General features: G+C 35.9%; 1 protein-coding gene across 1 annotated transcript in view; it reads right to left on the reverse strand.

The window, feature by feature from the left end:
- The window catches only part of LOC123867035 (protein FAM107B), a 50461-nt gene that overhangs the window by 5476 nt on the left and 23857 nt on the right, over positions 1–21128 (reverse strand). The window contains exon 3 of the mRNA XM_045908875.1: positions 9334–9437. Within this exon, the coding sequence (XP_045764831.1) occupies positions 9334–9437 (104 nt within the window). The remainder of the gene's footprint in view (positions 1–9333; positions 9438–21128) is intronic.

Below are 21128 nucleotides of genomic sequence, written 5' to 3' on the forward strand. Positions count from 1 at the left end.
GATCCAAGTTAATTTCATCCACTGTAGCGGCCAGGTCAGTGACAGCAGCATGCCTATAAATTTGCAAATCATCTGCGTAGAGGTGGTAGTGGGATGAAACTGTTTTAGTGATTTCGTTTATAAAAACAGAGAATAACAGAGGAGACAAAACGCCACCCTGAGGTACACCGGCTGAGATATCAGCCCAATCAGAGTAAACTCCGTCAGCATAGATTCTCTGACGGCGACCAAGAAGGTAGGATCTAAACCATTCAACTACGGATGGTGATAAATTAAGCGAGCAGAGAATGTTGAGTAGTACATCAAAATCCACTGAATTGAACGCATTGCTAAAGTCAAGAAGAACAAGTACTGTTAATTTTTTGTTATCCATAGCATGGCGAATATCTTCCGTGACTTTGAGTAAAGCGGTGGTGGTACTGTGTAAGGGACGGAAACCTGATTGATAGGGACTCAAAAGGTTGTTTTGAAAAAGATAGTAGGAAAGTTGTTTGAATACGGAATTTTCTAAAATCTTGGAAATAATGGGGAGTATTGAAATGGGACGATATTGAGAGAGTGAAGAAGGGTTAGAGATTTTTGGCAAAGGTATAACGTGAGCTAACTTCCAAGCCGTAGGAAAACATTTAGAGGAAAGAGAAAAATTGAGGATGTGGGCAATAATAGGCGAAACAACATCAATGATAAGAATAAGCATATCTCGGCTTATGTTATCACTACCAACAGCTTTGGATGTAATACTAAGAATTCCCTTCTTAACCTCACCAACCGTAATTTCCTGGAATAGAAAGGGTTCGCATTTGGGCCTGGCAACATTGGCCAAATTATGAAGCGTTTGGAATTTATTGCTATTGGAAATTTTTACCGGGGGGTTAGAAAAATGTTGATTAAGAGAGTTTATGTCTACGGAGGGCTTAGATTCTTCAGAACTTTTTCCTACACCTAGAGACTTAAAAAACCTCCAGGTCTGTGAAGAAGAAAAATCATTTACACAAGAGAAAATATGGCGACGTTTTGCATCCCTACACATTCTATTACAGAGATTACGCAACTTTTTATAGGCAGCCACATTGACATCACAAGGGTACTTTTTACAGAGACTCTTTGCTTTGTTTCGTTTGGTCATGAGTTTTTTAATCGTAGGAGTGAGCCAGGGGGCTGGGAGATGTTTGACCCTTATTGATCTAACAGGTGCATGTGCATCAAATAGTCTTATGAGGGTCGAATTTAGAAAATCAACCTTGTCGTCTACAGTGGATGAGCAATAAAGAGGGGACCAATCTAATTTAGAAACGTCATCATTTAATGTGTCCAAGTCTATACCTTTATAATTACGTCGCAGGATAACCTTGCTCTTACGTCTAGGGACAGATAGGTTATAACTAAGAAAAATAAGGTCGTGGTAAGAGAAGGGGGCTGTTAGTTGACCGTGAACGAGTACTTTATCGGGATTAGAAACAATTATGAGGTCCAAGAGAGAAGGGATAGAATTAGGAGAAAAGTGAGTCGCGTTAAGAGGAAGAATTTTTAGGTTGACTGATGAAACTAGGGAATTTAATTGTTTGGATCGATGGTCGTTTTTTATTAAGCAAGTATTTAGGTCACCCATGATGATGACGTGTTCATAGGATGGCGATAAGTTATTGAGGAGGGTGTCAAAATCATTGAAATAGTTTACGTTACAAGAAGGACTGTAGACTACCCCGAGGAGAAGTTTTTTATGGTCAAATGAAATTTCCAAAAATAGGTATTCAAAGTTGCCAGAGTATATACTCGGACTCTGACTTATTACGTTGAACTTTATGTTGTCCTTGAGGTATAGACAGACCCCTCCACCACGTTTACACGTACGATCATTGCGAATCAACGTGTATCCCGGTAGGGCATAAAGGATAGAAGAAAGGGATGGTTTCAGCCAGGATTCCGAAACGAATATTCCATCGACCTGCACGTCGCTAAAAGATGCTTGAAGATCTGAAAAATGAGCCGGAATACTCTGTGCGTTTATATGTACAAAATTAAGGCAATGAGCACTACTGACCAGCACCGATTTAAGTTTAGTGTCAAGATTACATGAGGAATTACAACTACACAGAGATAAGCTACTAGCGGCACTGTGAAACTCCTCTTCGTCGGATGAGGAACACGAAAAAAAGTCATTATTAAGTATATCATCACATTCTGTCATTGGTTTAAACTAATAAAATAATATATAACAAAATAATAAGTAAATACAAATAATAAATACTAATAAAATAATTAATAAGAGTATTATATATAAGTAAACTTTTTTTAATATAAAAACGTCCTATAAGCGAAAAAAATTGCAAGATAAGATAAATCACACAATCTTTTATCCTACACTAACTGGCAAGAGTCACGAGTTAACATTAAGGTACCTACTAAAAGTAAGGAGTAATTAAGTTAGAAAATACAAAAGGAAATACATAAGTACTTACATACTAAAACAAACTTCAGTTAAGAACAATAGGTTTATAAACATTAGGTTATAGAGGAGTATTAAAGTAAGTCTATCGTAAAAACAATAATTAATTTAAGTACTTAATACAAATATTACACGACTTCAAGAGTTTCGTTTGTAGGTGTATTTGATAATTTAACTAAGCGAAGCGTATAATGCCATCAAATAAAAGAGATACTACAACACGCGCTAGCCACCACTCATTAATGACGCATTCACTTGGCCGTATGTTTGTTTACTCGGCGTGATCTCGACGACTTCGTATCTTGAGAGACGGCCGCGGCGGTCTGTGGGTATTTGGCGATTAATGTATTAAGTTCAGAAAGCGAAACAACCTTCGTACGGCTTTTATCCGGAAGTACGATGACTATAACACCGTCTGATGACCAGCAGCTCTTGATGCCGAAGTGTTTCCTGGCAGCAACAAACGTCTCTTGTCGAGGTTTAGTGAGGAACTCTGATATTGTGACTCCGGTGCCTTTTAGAGCTGTCTTAGCTTTCCATACTGCATTCTTCACTTTTAAATTAGAAAAACGGACTAAGATAGGTCGTGGTGTATCCCTTTTTAAGCCAAGACGGTGACAGGCTTCGACACTTGCCTCTTCAAGGATAGGCAGCTTTAACCGATCACAGACCAAATCACAGATTTTACCTTCCACTTTTTCATTGTCCTCCTCCGGTAGGCCATGGAACAATAAAACCGTTCTCCGCGTGTGCATTTCATGCTTGTCATAGCCCTCCGTGAGCAGTTGCAGTTGTTGTTGCAGCATCGAAAGTGTCTTCCACATAACCTCCTTGAAGGCGTAATAGTCGGCAGCCAGCGAGCTGAGATCACAAGCTTTATTTGAAGAGGATTGTGATTGTTTGAGGGCCTCATCGAAGTTATCCATTCGAGACTTAAACTGTGACACAATTTCTTCCATATTTTTACTCAGCTGATTGTGTAGATCCATTTTGATGTCGAAGCTTGTTGAAGTGCAGTGAATTATATTTGCCAGGTAGTGTAGAAACTTATTAAACAATAAACTATAACATTTAACACTTTTACTAATTAATAAATAATAAAATTTAATTAAAATACGCGCAGTATAACGTTTCCTATCTACCCACACGTGAGATTACATGCGGTTAGCAAAATATTTCTTGAAACAATACGCAACATTTCAACTACCGACATATTTGTAAAATAAATATAATTTTTAAGTAGGTTATTTATTAATTGCTGAGCATGATTAATTTCATACTTCACTTAATTTGATAATTAAACCCTTATGAGATTTTCACGAGCAGGAACTATATCTAGTTACCTAAGCACCTATAATGTTTATTTCGAAGTCGATATAGTACAGTAAACAAATTCCTAGTATAGGTTAGTATGCACTTTGCATTTGCAGCATTCAAAGCGCTTTGTTATCCATGCAACTAATTTCACTGACGATTGACCAATCGGAAGCGGAGAATTGAGTTTGCAATTTCACTTTCATCCAACCTTGGTCGTTCACATCTAGGGTCGGAAGAAAATAAATTACCGATTTTCCCCGCGGATGACAATTTCTCTACGCTTGAACAAAAATAAATGTAATCATTAAGGTCCTGTAAGTATACCTACTGTTTTTCTTTCATATCTTTATGAGGAAAAGAAAAATTAATATCGGAAAATGTTTGCATATGGGTGGCTTTAGGTAAACTTTGGATCCAATCATATAAATATCCAACCTATCTCTTATATAACGTACTCGCTTGACTACGACTGCGCGGATGAGTTTGGTCAGTCAAAGAAGTCTGCATCTTATTTTAATTTGTACCAAGACACTATTGAAATCTTTCTTGTAATCTCGCCATTCATGATCAACCCGGCCTAGTCTGAGCACGGCTCTCCTCTCAGAATGAGAAGGGCTTAGGCTATGTAGTTACATGGCCTAAGCAACTAATCTACTACGTAGATTCCGTAGATACCTACAAATCTACGTCTATTATGATCTACGTAGATACCTACAAATCTACGTCTATTATGATCTACGTAGATTGTTTACTTACTAATCTACGTCTATTATGATTTACATAGATTGTCCTACCTACATGTCTATTTAGGTAGATTATGTCTACTCCAATGCCCTGAGAACTGTACCTTCTAGTGTTAGGAGCAAAATGACATCGCCTAAGCGGTTCGTTGGTTGCGAAACCGAACAGATAAGAAAATGTGGAAATATAGGCCAGACTCCTTATCTCCGTAGCTAGCAAGTACGAACCATGGTACATTTATCACTCAGATGCTTCGGTACACACGTACGTGGGCTTATTTTTTAACAGATAAAGAATAAGTAGGTGCTTACACTTACTTAGTGTAAATAGTTAAATTAAAATTTCAAACAAATAGGAGACCGCTCCATGTGATGGCATCTTTGAACCGCATTATTAGCAATGTAAAAGCATAGGTACTGATATGGATATAGGACAGGTATACTTCGCAAAGTGGGTATAACAATAATCTAAACCTCGACCAACACCTCAAGAATAATCGCTTGGAGGGCAGAATACAGACGGCAGTAGTTACTTCTTGAGACGGCAAGCATTGCGAGGAGGTTCTTTGCTCCGGAGCCCTAACCACCAGTAGCTTAGGTCCTACCCAGCTGCTCGTGGGACTAATTCGACCGTATTTTTAGGAATGTTTCTGTTACTTTATTTTTTGTTAGCGTTTTTTAAAATATGATAATAATATGTATTGAGTAACGTAAATAAATGAAAGATGAGGCCTGTGTCCAGCGAAATATGTTTCGAGGCTTATGTACTCGTATGTACGAATAACTTCCATCTAGGATTACAAGTATTCCGTATGATCCTATGCTTTCAAATGGCCGAGACGAAGAAAACCCGAGAAATTATTTTCTAACTAATAATAAGATTACAATGAGTCCCTATAATGCGATGATTGGATTGTAACTAATCGCGAACGTCCTGTGTCAATAAGGTAGCGACCCTTGCTGACATTCTTATGTTTAAAAAAATACCTTATAGGACTTCCACCGCTCGCTGATAGCTTACCACCGTTATGATATTAATATATATATTCATTCAAGTCCATAAATTTGCAAAATCGTGTGAAGGCCAAATTATTTCACGTGTGTCGTTTTAGTGCTTTAATAGAAATAATATAATGCGATATGAGTATGATATCCTATGTAGTTTACACCGTAGGTACGTAATTGGCGGCGTTTTACGGCCGAAATTAATAATAGTAATCAATTCATCTGTAATTAATCTGTCGATAAACTGATGTTATTAACTATCTGTCTATACTCTGTAACCTGTCAATAACTGTTACTTAGCAACGCCAATATTTGCCAAATATTGTATGGTCTTTTGTTCTACCTCTGTGGTCTGTCTTGACAAGTAAACAATGTTGCTAAGTGACTAATCTACTGATTAGAGATAAATTGATTGTATTAATTTTAGCCGTTAGCTATGTTGTTATTTGTCAAAAAGAAAAAAGCAACAAAAAAACCAAGTTACACTGTCCATAGTATTGCAGGTTTCTTAAAGCGCTAAAAACACTATTAGCTTTCGTTAGACAAACTAAATATTCATAGATAGACCTACAGATAACCGTACGACTAATTATATTATTCACTGAGTCACGGTCAATAGATTTGAGAAGATATAACAAAGCACAAACCAACATTCGTAAACATTAAACAGATCATAAATGCACGAATAGCAACCCTAACGATAATAATGATTGACGGGGTGAACGTCCGATGCACCTGCACACTAACAACCGGATAAAGTGGCCACCGAATATGCGGAGAAAAACCTGCTGCCTGCAAGTTTTGTGGTAAAAATAATTAAAATATTAATCCGTCAGACAGCTGATGGGTTTCTGGACACTTCATCTTCTCCATCATAAATAACAAAAACTTATCATACTGCAATTAGTAATGCTTGTTACCGTACCTCTAGGTACCTAGGTACCTATTATTATAAAAAGCGTACCTAGTCTATATAGGTCTGTTGTTAGGGTTAGCAATAATTATTTATTATAATATTAATGAGTATGTAAAACGTGACAGGTAAACTTAAATTCAAAGAAAAAATATAATATGCTTAGTGGGATTTATTCTACATATCTACATATTTCACAATATCCATTAGGAAATTTTTGTACCTATATCTACTAGTTGTTAAAGTACTTTAATTGATCTACATAAAACAGCTGATCGCTGCGATATTCATGCAAAATCATTATAAATTCAATGCTGTAAAGTTTACATAAATCGGTAACATAATATTGATTTTAAAATATTACATATATTTATATAAATATTCTTATACTTATGTATTACGCACCAAATAATATAATTTAGCGCATGTATGTATATAATATACACCTAGTAGATATAGCAACAAAAAAGTAGACTATCTAGGAAATACAATGCTCATTCAATTAAAACAATGAAACGTAACAAATAATAATTAGAAGTAAATAAATAATGATTGCGTCACGTGTAGGAAACACAATTTAAGAGGAGTTCATTCATGGCATGCTCCAAACAAACGTAGTTTGGTTCATATTTGAATATTAACCAAACAAATTCAAATATGTACATAGATATGTTCTATTATATATTATATATTATATTATATTGTATATAGATACGTTCTACTATGTGGAGTCATGGGTAGACTTATTTCCGTTAAAATATTTAGTTTCAAAGTTACACGAGCTACGTAACTCGTGTAACTTTAAACTAGAGATTCTGACAGAAATCTGGTAAACCACAAATGCAGATATTAATTACTAGAACGTGTGTAAAACTTTCATTGAGTTTGATCAAATGAGAACCAAATTACATTTATATGGACACCGCTGAAGAGCGCGATATGAAAACTTCTCTTAACCGGACACGCGCGCAAAACTCGGTCATTCATCTCAAATGATAACAAATTAACCGTGCCCGTCCTACAAATTGCAATTTGATGTACATATCATGATGTACGTCCTTATATACTCTACTTATATGCTCGTGAGTTGATAAAGACAATTCTAATGATAGATAGCGATAACATTCATGATCTAGGCACAATTTGTTCAGTGATAAAATTACAATAATATGAACCTTACCTATCGCGAGTTACGACGCTAGCGAATTTATAGCATTTTTAGGGTTCCGTACCTCAAAAGGAAAAACGGAAACCTTATAGGATCACTTTGATCGTCTGTCTGTCTGTCTGTCCGTCCGTCGTGTCTGTCAAGAAAACCTATAGGGTACTTCCCGTTGACCTAGAATCATGAAATTTGGCAGGTAGGTAGGTCTAATAGCACAAGTAAAGGACTAAATCTGAAAACCGTGAATTTATGGTAACATCATTAAAAATTTTCAAAGTAAGATAACCATACCAAGTAGGGCATCATATGAAAGGGCTTTACCTGTACATTCTAAAACAGATTTTTAATCATAACTATTTATGCATTATAGTTTTTGTCATTTATTGTCCAAAATGTCGAAAAAATACCTGAGTACGGAACCCTCAGTGCGCGAATCCGACTCGCAATTGGCCGGTTTTTTTTCAATTTGATTAGATATGAGTAAGTAGATACGTATTAAAATTATGCTAGTGTATTAAATTAACCACGTTCATCATTGTGTAAAAAAAATGTGTGGTACCACAGGAAAGGAAAGAGGAGGAAGGCACGACAGATCATAAGATGGGCAGATGAAATTGCGGTCATCGCGGGAGGAAGTTCAAGACAAGGCGTAACAAAAACAGAGGAGTGAAGAGTTTGAAGGAGCCTTTTGCCAAAGGATTTATATTACGAAATAAATGTTTATAATAATTAATAAAGTGTATTTGATATCTTTTATTTTGCACACGGGCGTGAGAGTAAAAACATGCCAATAATAAATTAATTATTTATTACTAGATGATGCCCTCAACTTCGTCCGCATGGATTTAGGTTTTTAAAATCCCGTGGGACTCCGGGATAAAAAGTTGCCTAGGTCAACTTCCGGGACGCAAGCTACCAAATTTCATATAAATCGGTTAAACGGATGGGCTACTGTGGGGACTCTTTGATTTTCCTCTTTGATTTAGCCTATGTCCTTCCCCGGGATGTAAGCTGACGCTGTACCAAATTTCGTCAAAATTGGTTAAACTGTTGGGCCGTGAAAGACAGACAGACACACTTTTGCATTTATAATATTAGTATGGATAATATGGATTATTATCTAATCATTTAACCAGCAATGCAGTAAGCGAATCGCGCTACGAAGCCTTAGCGAATTCGTTACGAAATCCAAATGTGCCGTGGCAAAGGTTAGCGGTTACGTTCTGACTATTGCCCGTCAAAAATTACATTTAGCTCATTAATTATACCATTACAACATACAAATTACTAGATATAATTACTCGCAACTCAGAAATCATTAAACTATCAAATCAAGTTTTGAGTGACTAGACTACATATTTTCAAAGCGAATTCAGAATTTTCAAAGCGATTTTTTATAACCTTAGCTAAAATCTTTTAAGTAGTTCGTTCCGTGGCTGTTTTTCAAAAAAAAAAAATCTGATTAAAAATGAATAACTTTTTAATTTTTAACCACTGAGGGATATAATTCAGAAATTCTTACGCGAGATCTTTAAAAAAATCTAAATCTATATTTTTTTTTCTGTTTCTTCCTTTTGTGTTGATTATTTCATGTTTTGTGTGTAAAAAAAAATTATCTATCTAAATAGCTGTCGATAAAGTTGTGGAAAAAAGCCAGTATCGACCAAAGTTACTAAAATCTACAAAAAATAATTCCCAAAATGAACCGGATTTTATGAGCTAAAAAAAATAAATGAAAACATATTACCTGGCGTTTCTCTGTGCTCCTTTATTTGGTTCATGAGCTGCTTCTCTTTGTGCTTTGAAAGCGCCTTTTGAAGCTCGCTCTTTTGATTGAGAACATTTTTGCCTCTGAAATAGACAAAACAATTTCAATCATTTTCTGTTGGTTTACTCTGTTACATGTATATTTAGGAGAATTTTCGCTACAAAAAAATTATTTAAACCGCTAGGTACGAGTAGCATTCATTGAGGACAACAGTTACAACTTACTATAAATGCTTACGTATACTACAGTTACTATTTTCGCGGTCTACGTTCTCATTAATCAAAATACATCCGACGAACACCTGAAAGAGGTCAATCAAAGCCGATCTTTAAAAAAAGTGGGACTTTTGTCTATGGAACTATGCCAAGGCCAAAGATAGGAGGGAATGAAAAACAACTGCTGCAGACCTATATTCCGCGGAAGAATAAATGTTAAAAATGTTTTTTGCTCCACCTTATTTACTGTACAATTTCTAATTTTTATTAAGTCATTAGTCGTTGGGCTCGTTGGCATAAAAGATTTTCTTTGATTACTTTATCAGGAATATAAATACTTTACCTATCTTTGTCTTATTGAATTATCATATTAATAAAAAAAGAATACGTATTATGTTGGCGTAATAACAATACAATATGAACTAAAAAACGTGACAGATAAGAACATCGTGTAACCTAGACTGGAGTTGATATGTGTAGATAATCTTATCAAATTTGTTTTTCGCTACCATATAAGGCAATGTTGTTTTAAGCGATATCGATGTCATTGCTCATGCTCCCCAGGTTTAAGTGTATTTATGTATCTGATTAAAATACAGCCTGAAGTTAAATATTACTTATTAAAAAGTATAATTTTGGTAGGCAGGTACGTAGAATAGCCGTGATGTAACCTGTTTCGATTTATGACTTGCACTTTAAGAATGTGACCTACACTAATGTAAGTAATGTACTCGTAACCCTTCACTATATTTAACTGTGTGGGCCAAAATTTTTTTTTTTGAATTAAATAGGCACGCGCTTGACTGAAATTACATACATTATCACACTAAAAAGTATGTAATGATGCAGCCTAAGGTGTAGCGCGCCTATCTCGAAGGTGCCTAGAGTACCTATTCACTCTTCTTTTGCCCCAATATCCCTACCATCACAGTTCACATTCTTCCCCCTTCTTCTGTAATCTTTAATTCAAATATCTTTAAAATAAAGCTTAATTGACAAACATTTTGGACAGAATATGCGTCGCATCTTTGGTCACATCATCACTCTTTCCTTTTGGGATAAAGGTCAAGCTTATGCCCATATTGAGTGGAAAAAAAATTTTTTTTTCTCTCGTCTGGCTTTACCAGATTAGCCAATGTCAGGTTTGTAGTTATTGACAAGTTATGGAAAAGCAAGAAAATTTCACGTCCGCTAAGTACGCAGTTTCCCCTGAAAAAATATTATACAGTGACAAACTCATTTTCCTAATTAACTTTTGCACGTCATTGACCTGGCAGAAAGACTTTGTTGGCGACTAACAGGACTCTGAAGACCAGAAAAATATTCTCACCTTTGCCAATTCTCTTGTTTGCGAGGTCCCACAAGAGCTCGTGCAATCATTTCACTGTGCCAGAAATGCGGTCAAAAGTCAAAACCGTGTAATATAAGTTGTCGCAACTGGGCCACACATTTTTGCCGCACAAGCCATAAAAGTCAAGAGTCAGCATATTCCAAATCGCATTTCATGCCTAACCAACGTAACTTTGTCAAAGTCGTTTACGTTTTTAAAACTAACAAGTTTATAGTTACGTAAGCCTAGAGTAATTGAATGATAAAGTGGTACCTAGTAGGAACATTATGTGACGCGATATTTTTAGGGTTCCGTACGAAGGGTGCCAACAGGACCGTATTACTAAGCCTCCGCTGTCCATCTGTCTGTCTGTCAGCGAGCCCTATCTCGTGAAGTGTAATAGGTAGAGAGTCAAAATTTTGCACTAAGCGTATATTCCTATTGCCGCCACGCCACGAAAATTTAAAGTGTTATTTCTTGTACGATAGCAGGTACGGAACCCTTCGTGTGTGAGTCCGACTCGCACTTGACCGGTTTTTTTTTTAACTGCTGCAGTTCCTTCATAGCTTTCCCACGCACAGTACCTGCATGTGTGAACTATTTAGTCTTGGTGACGTCAAGTGTTTTCTTGCACAGCAGCTGTTGCGCTATGGTTTGTTTATTTGTGTTGTTATTATATCATGAGAAGTTTATATAATTCTTTGCTATAAGTATGTGGGTAGATTAGTTTCATTACGCGTGGCTTTGGTAGTAGGCATGCAAACCCACATTATCTGCAACTTTTAAGTTATGGATAGGGTCAACGCACGTCTGAAAAAACGTTTTCTATGCTATGATTTTTTTTTTCAGATTGGCACTACAATTTTTTTTATTTTCAGAATTTACCTAGTTCTTTTTTGTCGATTAGAGACAAGTAAGAGCCCTTGACTGCGATCACACCTGATTGTAAGTAATGAATATGATGCAATCTAAGATGGAAGCGTGCTAACTCGGAAGGGGTATGGCAGTTTCATTAAACCGACGACTAAAATACGAAACTTGTTTTAAAGTATAGCCTCGATAGCTCAACGGTTGAGGAGGGGACTGAATTCCGAAAGGTCGGCGGTTCAACCCGCACCCGTTGCACTATTGTCGTACCCACTCCTGGCACAAGCTTTACGCTTAATTGGAGGGGAAAGCATGGCTAATATATAAAAAAAAAAGTATGTTACTTTCGTAGTCGGTACCACCACGGTATAAATCTTTACTCCGTGGTGATACTAGGAACGTGAACATACACAAACGGTTCCTGTTGGTTTTCTTATTTCCCAGTGAGTCAACGCCTCCCGTAGGAATACTAAAAGCGTCAATGCCAAATAGCGAATAGCACGTGTTTATTTTTGAAGCACGTTTGCGTTTCCATAACAGCATCCCACTTCTTGTTAGCTTATTATGTCTATTAACACGAGCTTTACATAATCCTTCCTGTTTCTTTACTTATTTACTTATTCTTTACTTATTTATGTGAACTATTTAGCAAAGGAATAATTGATTTTATTTTCATTCTTCTTCTGTTGTTTTCCTGTGCCAAATTTCATCAAAATCAGTTAAACTGTTGGACCGGGAAAAGCTAGCAGACAGACACACTTTCACATATTAAAGTATGAAGATTAAAAGAGGTAAGTAACTAATATTAAACCTGGCCTACTTCATTGTAGGGATACCAAGTCACAACCGGATAAAGTGATTCTATCTACCTAATCTAATAAGTTAATTGTAGCTTATTAGATTATGTCGATAGAGTGGTTTCAAGTTGGCTCCATGAAGTCATATATTTTTATTCTCTTACGGCATTGTGTCAGCCAAGTTCAGATCTATTGTTAGCGTTATCAATTTACAGATATTAAAAATATAAATAAGACATGATGTCTTATAAATTACTTTTTTTAGAGTTCCGTATCTTGTGATAAAAAAAGGAACACAATGTCATAGCACAAGGAAAAAAATCCGAAAACCGTGAATTTGTAGTTATTTGTTTTATTGTATGACAAAAAAGGACAATGGTACGGAACGGAACCCGAAATGAAATTCATCAGCGTTCACATAAGGCATAAGGGTCTTCGGAGTTCGGTCCGTTGAAGTGATGAGAGCTGAAATGTAATTTCCACGCCATTACGAGTTACGACGAGGCTCATCAGCGAGATTTAATTTCACCTAATTGCTAGCAACTTTACGGAACATCGCCGTCTACATTATGACCTGGCTTACAAGTCATAGCTTCATACTTTCAGCTTCGTAGCAAATGTAAAAAAGTCGCTTTGCCTCGATTTTATCATAAAAGTAGCTTATGTCCGCGACTTCGTCTGCGTGGACGACACAATTTCAAACCCCTATTTTACGAGTAACTCCTTAGGCCTTTAATTTTCAAAAAATCTTTCTTAGTGGATGCCTTTGTCATAATAGCTGTATGCCTAGCCCGATCCACCCCGTGGTTTGAACTTGAGCTGTGCGTTATTAGATCAGTCAGTCAGTAAGCTTTTCCTTTTATGTGTATGTATAACCATTAATTAATTACTAGATGATAAGCATAACTATTAATTACAAGAATCCGGGTGGATTTTGTTTTTTTAATCCCTTAGGAACTCTTTATTTTTCGGGATAAAAATTAGTCTATGCTCGTCTCCGAATGGAATATCTCTGATCAAATAGATTATTATGCTTGCGACTTCGTCCACGCGGATTTAGGTATTTTAAAAATCCCGTGGGAAATCTTTGATTTTCCGGGACAAATAGTAAGTAGGTAGTCTATTTCCTTCCCTGAAATGCAAGCTATCTCTGTACCTGTCAAAATCGGTTAAACGGAGAGGACGTACCCACTTATTTTATCGATAAGTATAATATAATTGCCCGAATGATTAAATGATTACGACAAAAACATTAAAGTTTGATAACCTTATCAATATAAACTTGTTATACCTCGAATTAGTCTCGGAACGTCCATATTTTGCATTCAGTTGTAGCAAAAAATTAAATAGGTTATAAACACTTAAATAAAAGCAACGAAATAGCGAACCAAGTTTTCAATTTTGCTTTTTATGTTCTAAGCTATCTTACTAGGCTACAATATAATAGGTATCATTTACCTGACTCACCTACATAGCCTCAGATGGTAGGCTATTCAAAGCAAATATCGTTCAGTTGAATCTGAAAAGCAATCAACCTATTTCTCTGGACCACGAAGCTGGAATTGCTATCGTAAACATTTCTGGCAGTAGTTTTAGTTCGATCCCTATCACATAAATGCTCTGATGCTTAGGTATAGGATTGCAGATGTTTTAAATATACAGAAATTACGTTTGTCAAACTAAATTCATGAAATCTGAAAAGTTTTAGTTACAAGTTATACATGTAAGAGTTGTATTTAAGCACTACATAACCATCGATAAACATAACAAAAAGTTACGCTCATTTTCAATGTTATTTTTATCGATGAAGTTTTTTTTTGAAACTGATTAAAACAAAACCAGTTTAAAAAACATAATGATAATTGATCATTCGTACCTACTTTTATTTGACTTCATACTTTATAATATTAATATGGATGTGGATGTATGGAAGATGTAAGATATCACTGTATTATCTACATAAGTATATACTGTAGAAATGCGAGCAGTCAACATGAAGAGCGTTCCCGGTGGTAATCTGTATTGCTTCCTTCCGTCGCCGGCGACGGGCGGCGCGACGCGGAAATCAGTGACGGGACTACAGGAGGCTCCGAACGTCAAATGACTGGGAAATGGACTGAATCAACAGGTTCACGCAATGAAATATTATATTTGTGTGGGAAATGTGAACTTGAATTACGTTAGATAACAAACGTTATTCATAATATTAATAAAATACCATTCTTTTATTAGGGGTCTTCAAAAGGAAAAGCGGAACCCTTATAGGATCACTTTGTTGTCTGTCTGTCTGTCCGTGAGTCGTGTCTGTCAAGAAAACCTATAGGGTTCTTCCGGTTGATCTAGAATCATGAAATTTGGCAGGTAGGTAGGTTTTATAGCACAAGTAAAGGAAAAATCGGAAAATCGTGAATTTGTGCAGTTTTGGTTCAACAAGTATAACAACTTTACAAATTGGCGGCGTCAAAGAATTTACAGATGAATTACCTATTGTTTATTATGTTGTTTACACTACCAGAGTCACACCTTTACCATCACATAAACTATTATAGCTCTACCGTTAATTATATTCTAATAATAATTAACGCTATTTTCCTGAACATGATAGGTAACTTCTGTGACACAAGATACGAGTAGGTAAGTAAGTCTTTAAGAGCAATAGGAAAATCTTTTAGATTTATCATCAAGGAAAACTGCATGTTCCTACCTCGAACCTAAGAATCGAAATCATTTTTTAAATGAAAACTTTTTCAGGCGCGCTAGACAATTTTGGGAAGGCCTATAATTCTTCATTAGAATTTACCAGTTATGAATTTTTGAAAGTAAGTATTAAACATTTCTGCACTTCAGACATGTACTTACCTACCACGGAGCTTGTCTGGTTTTACAATACGTTCAGACGAAACTAATTAACTGAGGCTCAGGTCTCGTAGAAGCCACCCTATAAATCTACTGTAACCAAAACTTTTGTCTGTCTACCTTGTCGACTACTCTCCCCACTCCCCATACTCTCCCTGATGGTGATATTATAGGCACAGTGTAAAAAATTTATACTTACTTTTAAAATTTTTCTTTTTTTTAAATTCAGATACAAGTTAGCCCTTGACTGCAATCTCACCTGGTGATGATGCAGTCTAAATAGAAACGGGCTAACCTGAAAGGGGTATGGTAGTGTTTATTAAACCCAAAGGGTAACCCTTTTGGTTTCTACACGGCATCTTACCGAAACGCTAAATCGCTTGACGACACGGCTTTGCTGGTAGGGTGGTAACTAGCCACGGCCGAAGCCTCCCACCAGACCAAACCAGAAATTTAGAAATTATAAATTTCCAAACCCACTAATAAGATCACAGCGCTTACCACTGCGCCAAAGAGGTCTTCATATGAGGAACTGCGCATTTTGTTTTATCTACCCTTAGAATCCCACCTCACTCTATGTACTTAGGTATATTTATCCTGGGATCATGTCATCCGTCGATATCTAAAGATTTTAGTAACGACGTAATAACGGGTGTAGGTACAGCATTTGGTCATGTGTGTATTATTAGATATTAGTTGCAGATGTTGACTCTCGCTTGTATGTATATTGAAACTTGCTTTGTGACTTTGAATAAGTATAGGCGCACACTATCAATACGGTTAGCGACAGATGTTCAATACCGATGTAGGCCAAGAGACGGTAGGTAAAGATTCGACGTAAACCATGTTCACAATAATACGAGTATTTCATATATTTCAACAATCTATTCTATAAGTCAAGATAAGTAACTATAGGAAATTGGATACGGTAAAACTCTGCACGCTACACTTATTTTCAAAAGCAGATATCGTGGAGCTCTGTGATGTAAACCCTTTAGTGTCTTTCTCGCTGGTCCCGATTATTATCGTACGACCGATGATTAGCTGTAAAACTCGTTCTAAAAAAGTTGTATGCGGAAGGATTTGGGGTCTTATTAGTTAATATCTCAATATATGGGATACCAACGAGATCACGACCTCAAAAATGAGTAATACGATGCAGAAATGCAAACTAAAGAGATTGTTATAGCAATATTACCCCCTTTGCACCCTTTTTCACAGTTCCTGGTTCTATTGTTACGAGAAAAAAAGAGATTTAAACAGAGAAACAATATTCAAGAGTTTTGTATTTATATTGTTTCTCAGTTTAAGGTGTGCAATAAAGAGTTCTAAAGTATAAGTAAGTAAGTAAAGAGAGTATCTAAAGAAAATTTTACAGCCGTATCTCGGACTACAAGTTTAGCGGCCGAGGCAGGATGTCGCGCACCTGTGTGAGGGAACGAATCCGGATAAAGCACATAATATTAGCAAAAACACAAATCCTACAAGATATTGCAAACTTACGACTCTACATTCAAATTATTCCCATATTTATTTCTTAAACAACGCAGATTTTTAATTATTTACGCGATAATTAAATTATACGTGGTCGTATATTTGAAGGTAAAAATAAATAGTCGCAACTAAAATGTACTTAGTAGGTACATATGTAGTTACGTACCTACTTAGATTTTCATACATTCTCAAATATGGAGAAATCAAAAAATACGTAATTTTGGGACGCATATTACTAGTTCATAGGACAGGCAGAATAAAGCGATTAGAATTCAAAGTAGATAATAACAAAATTAGATAAATCAAAGGTGAACGAACAGCTGTAAGATTTTTACAGTGAAGACGTTAAATAAGTGTACCTAAATCAAACATTTATAACACCCCCCGACAAGTGAAGGTTACAGTAACTAGAAAAGAGCTGAAAACTTTCAAACGGCTGAACCGATTTTCTTGGATTATATCTAAGAACACTTTCGACCAAGCCACCAACAAAAAAAAACTAAACTAAAAACGGTTCATTAGTTTAAGAGCTACGATGCCACAGACAGATACACAGATTCACACGACAAACTTATAACACTCCTCTTTTTGGGTCGGGGGTTAAAAATTAAAACGTTTTAAACATCGAAGTGATATATTAATGTACCTAAAAGGGGGAGATATGTTAATGTCGAACTCTCTAAGTACCTATTGGTATATAGTATACATCGATGGTATATAATAGTCTATAAAACATTGCGCAACGTAGGTTATTACCTACTTGTCCTGCAACTAGGCAGGGTCTTACCCTCTTTTCCACTCTTTTCCATAAGTACCTATGACTTAAGAGCATTAAAAGATTGGGTCAAAAGAATGAATAAGTGTTAATTAAAAATTTATAACACCCCCGACAAGTGAAGGTTACAGTAACTAGAAAAGAGATGATAACTTTCAAACGGCTGAACCGATTTTCTTGGATTGAGCAAGCTCTCTTGATCAAGCCACCTTTCAAAGAAAAAAAAACTAAACTAAAATCGGTGCATTAGTTTAGGTGCTACGATGCCACAGACAGATACACAGATACACACATCAAACTCATAACAACACTCTTTTTGCGCCGGGGGTTAAAAATAGAGTGTTTTAACAACCGTAATGAGAGAAGTTACACGCATAATACATCTACTTTTATTTTAAAACTAGCTGATGCCCGCAGCTTCGCCCGCGTGGATTGGTCAGATCCCCTGCAGCATCAGGATTGAGGAGTTGGACTCCAAATTTTTTATGAAACAATGTCGCAAAGTTCCTCTATCGATTAAAAAAGAAATGACGCAAATCGGTTCAGAAATCTCGGAGATTTCGGTGTACATAGGTAGAAAAACACAACTCCCTTTTTGAAAGTCGGTTAAAAAAGTAGCCTATGTTACGCCCTGGTCAATCCTCTACTTGCCTGTGAAAGTCCCGTCAAAATCGGTTCAGCCGTTCCAAAGATTAGCCTTTTCAAACAGACAGACAGACAGACAGACAGACAAAAATTTTAAAAACGTGTGATTCAGTTATGGTATCGTTCAAATAACCATATAAGCTTAATATGAGGTAGTTATTTCGAAATTACAGACAGACACTCCAATTTTATTTATTGGTAGTATAGATAATCTAGTACCTATTAATAATAATTAATTTATCTGAAAATTCAGCAGATTTAAAAATGCTTCGACAGAGAGAAAAATGTTAGATTAAAGATTACATAATGTTATTTTTTACGTGCACAAGTAGTGTTCACAGTACAAGTTTTTTTGTCTTGGAAAAGATATAACACGTCGTCGTGTCACCTTGCGATCTCTGAAGAACCTTTTGAGGGAGACACAAAGTGCTTTCACAAGGGTCTTACAATGGACAAAGATGCTGGCGTCAGACGAAAGGTAGGTACACTTTAAAACATCTCAGCGCCTCTCTAGAACCGAAAAATGGCTAGCTTCCTATGAAAATATTTTGACCTACTTGTAGGTAGGTAAGTACTTACATCTAACTTCTAATGAATATAAAAAATCGACGAGGTTGAGTTACACAGGGTTTAAGCCCAGGGTAAGCTAGCGATGGGTTGATCATGATGTCATGATGAAATAATCAAAAGCCGAAACTCCTTAGTATTCCTTTTTCTTATTCAATCTTGGTCTATCTTAGGTCTGGCAAAAGATCTTACGTAAAGTCTAAAGTAAAATAGTTGTTTTGGTCTGTATCTGTTTTACGAACGCTAGGTTAGGTTGTGGTAGGTAAGTATTCTTTCTTTTAGATCCGTTTGATAAGCGCATTTTTTTACATTTTCTCTAAGATACCACCTACCTTGGCTTTTTATATTGCAGCATAGTTTGAGTTTGACTCGTCTCTAGTCTCAACACTCCTTTGACTAGGCAAACGTAAGCCGTTTTCTGAGTAATAGGTATCCGGTTTGGCCTTTGGCTACAGTCTACAACACATATATCAAAAAATTTACTCAACTCTCATATTTTTGTAACTATTAATTATTCGATCATCAGTCGATAGTTTCTTTTCGGTTAAATGTTATACGTTACAGAGCTTTGTTTTTCGTCTGATACGATCGAAGTTTTAACTTTAAATGCAGACGGCATTGAGTTAGATTTACTTTTGATGTTCCGAGCAATGCTGTGAGGCAATAAGATTGGTATCAGCAAAGATGTCAAATGATGAAACATACCGCTAAAAAATGAAACATTCCTAAGAAACAATAAGAACGTAGTCAGGTAAATAGGTATATTTCCAAACTAAGTTACCAAGATACAAGGTTAAACTTTTGCGATATAATACCTACCTACAAGAGTGGAAAAATCTTAAATTACAATTAAGTAAATAATTAAGTAGTTAAGTGGATTCTACGACTTACCTGTAAAGTAAACTAGATGATACTCGCGATTCATTCGCGTGGTTTTAGGTTTTTAAGAATCCCGGGGGAACTCAATCATTTTCCAGGACAAACAATAGCCTATGTCCATTTCATCCCCGAAATGTAATTTATCCTCGTACCAAATTTTATCCAAGTCGGTTAAATGGATGATAAGCTACCAGACAGACACAGAAAGACATTTGCATTTAAAATATTAGTATGGATTACGATGCCCTAAATATTGGTTCCCCAATTTTTTTAATTTTACGTAATTCGCCTAATTTAATGACATTTTATACATTTCGAATCGAACAAAAAATGTTTCAATCCGGTGCAGTGCCGAAAAATTTGCAATCTAGACCTTTCATTGTCTTCGGTCATGACGCTAACATTTCACAGTTGAATTTTCAGTGAATCCTGACATTATTAAACACAACAAGCGTTATTCATTCCCACTAAGTGAGGTCTATTAGGGACAAATAAGTTTAAGAGTTAATGTCGACATACATCAAAAAAATGATAAGTAATTACATTACACGGTTATACCAAAAATATGTTCATAGCTGTAGATGCGTATAAGTTCATAGCAACTATAATGCAACTATGTGACCTAACTATAGCGCAGTTACGTTGTTAGCTTGCAATAAAAACGCTATTGTAAGGGTAACATTTACCGGAGATTAACCTAATCCATTATTGAATGTATCCCACAGATTTTGTAAAAGATAAAGTCTGATTCATCTCAAATTAATGTAGATCGACGCTACATGTTAGACCATGGACTTCTGGCATGCTTGAACTGCCTTCTAGACTGTTAGGTTCTTTTGTACATTATGAGGATTGGCCCACTTCAGATTAAGGTCTGCTTTTACCACATATGCGACATGGATTCATTTGTTGTATTCATACCTATTAAGCCAAATCCACAGATTAAATGTTAACTCTTTTTAGGGTTGCGTACCTCAAAAGGAAAAACGCAACCCATATAAGATCACTTTGTTGTCTGTCTATCGGTCTGTCCGTCTGTCGTGTCTGTCAAGAAAACCTATAGGGTACTTCCCGTTGACCTAGTATCATGAAATGTAGCAGGTACGTAGGTCGCATAGCACAAGTAAAGAAAAAAAATCCGAACGCCGTGAATTTGTGGTTACATCACAAAAAGTAAGATATGATATGATAATAGATATGATAAGATATTTTCAATTTTCAAAGTAAGATATTCATACCAAATGGGGTATCCCGTATCATATAAAAGGGTTTTACCCGTAAATTCTAAAACAGAATTTTATTTATTTTTATGCACGATAGTTTTGGATTTATCGTGCACAATGACGAAA

This window comes from Maniola jurtina, chromosome 7, assembly GCF_905333055.1.
Source record: "Maniola jurtina chromosome 7, ilManJurt1.1, whole genome shotgun sequence".
In the NCBI taxonomy this organism is placed as follows: domain Eukaryota; kingdom Metazoa; phylum Arthropoda; class Insecta; order Lepidoptera; family Nymphalidae; genus Maniola; species Maniola jurtina.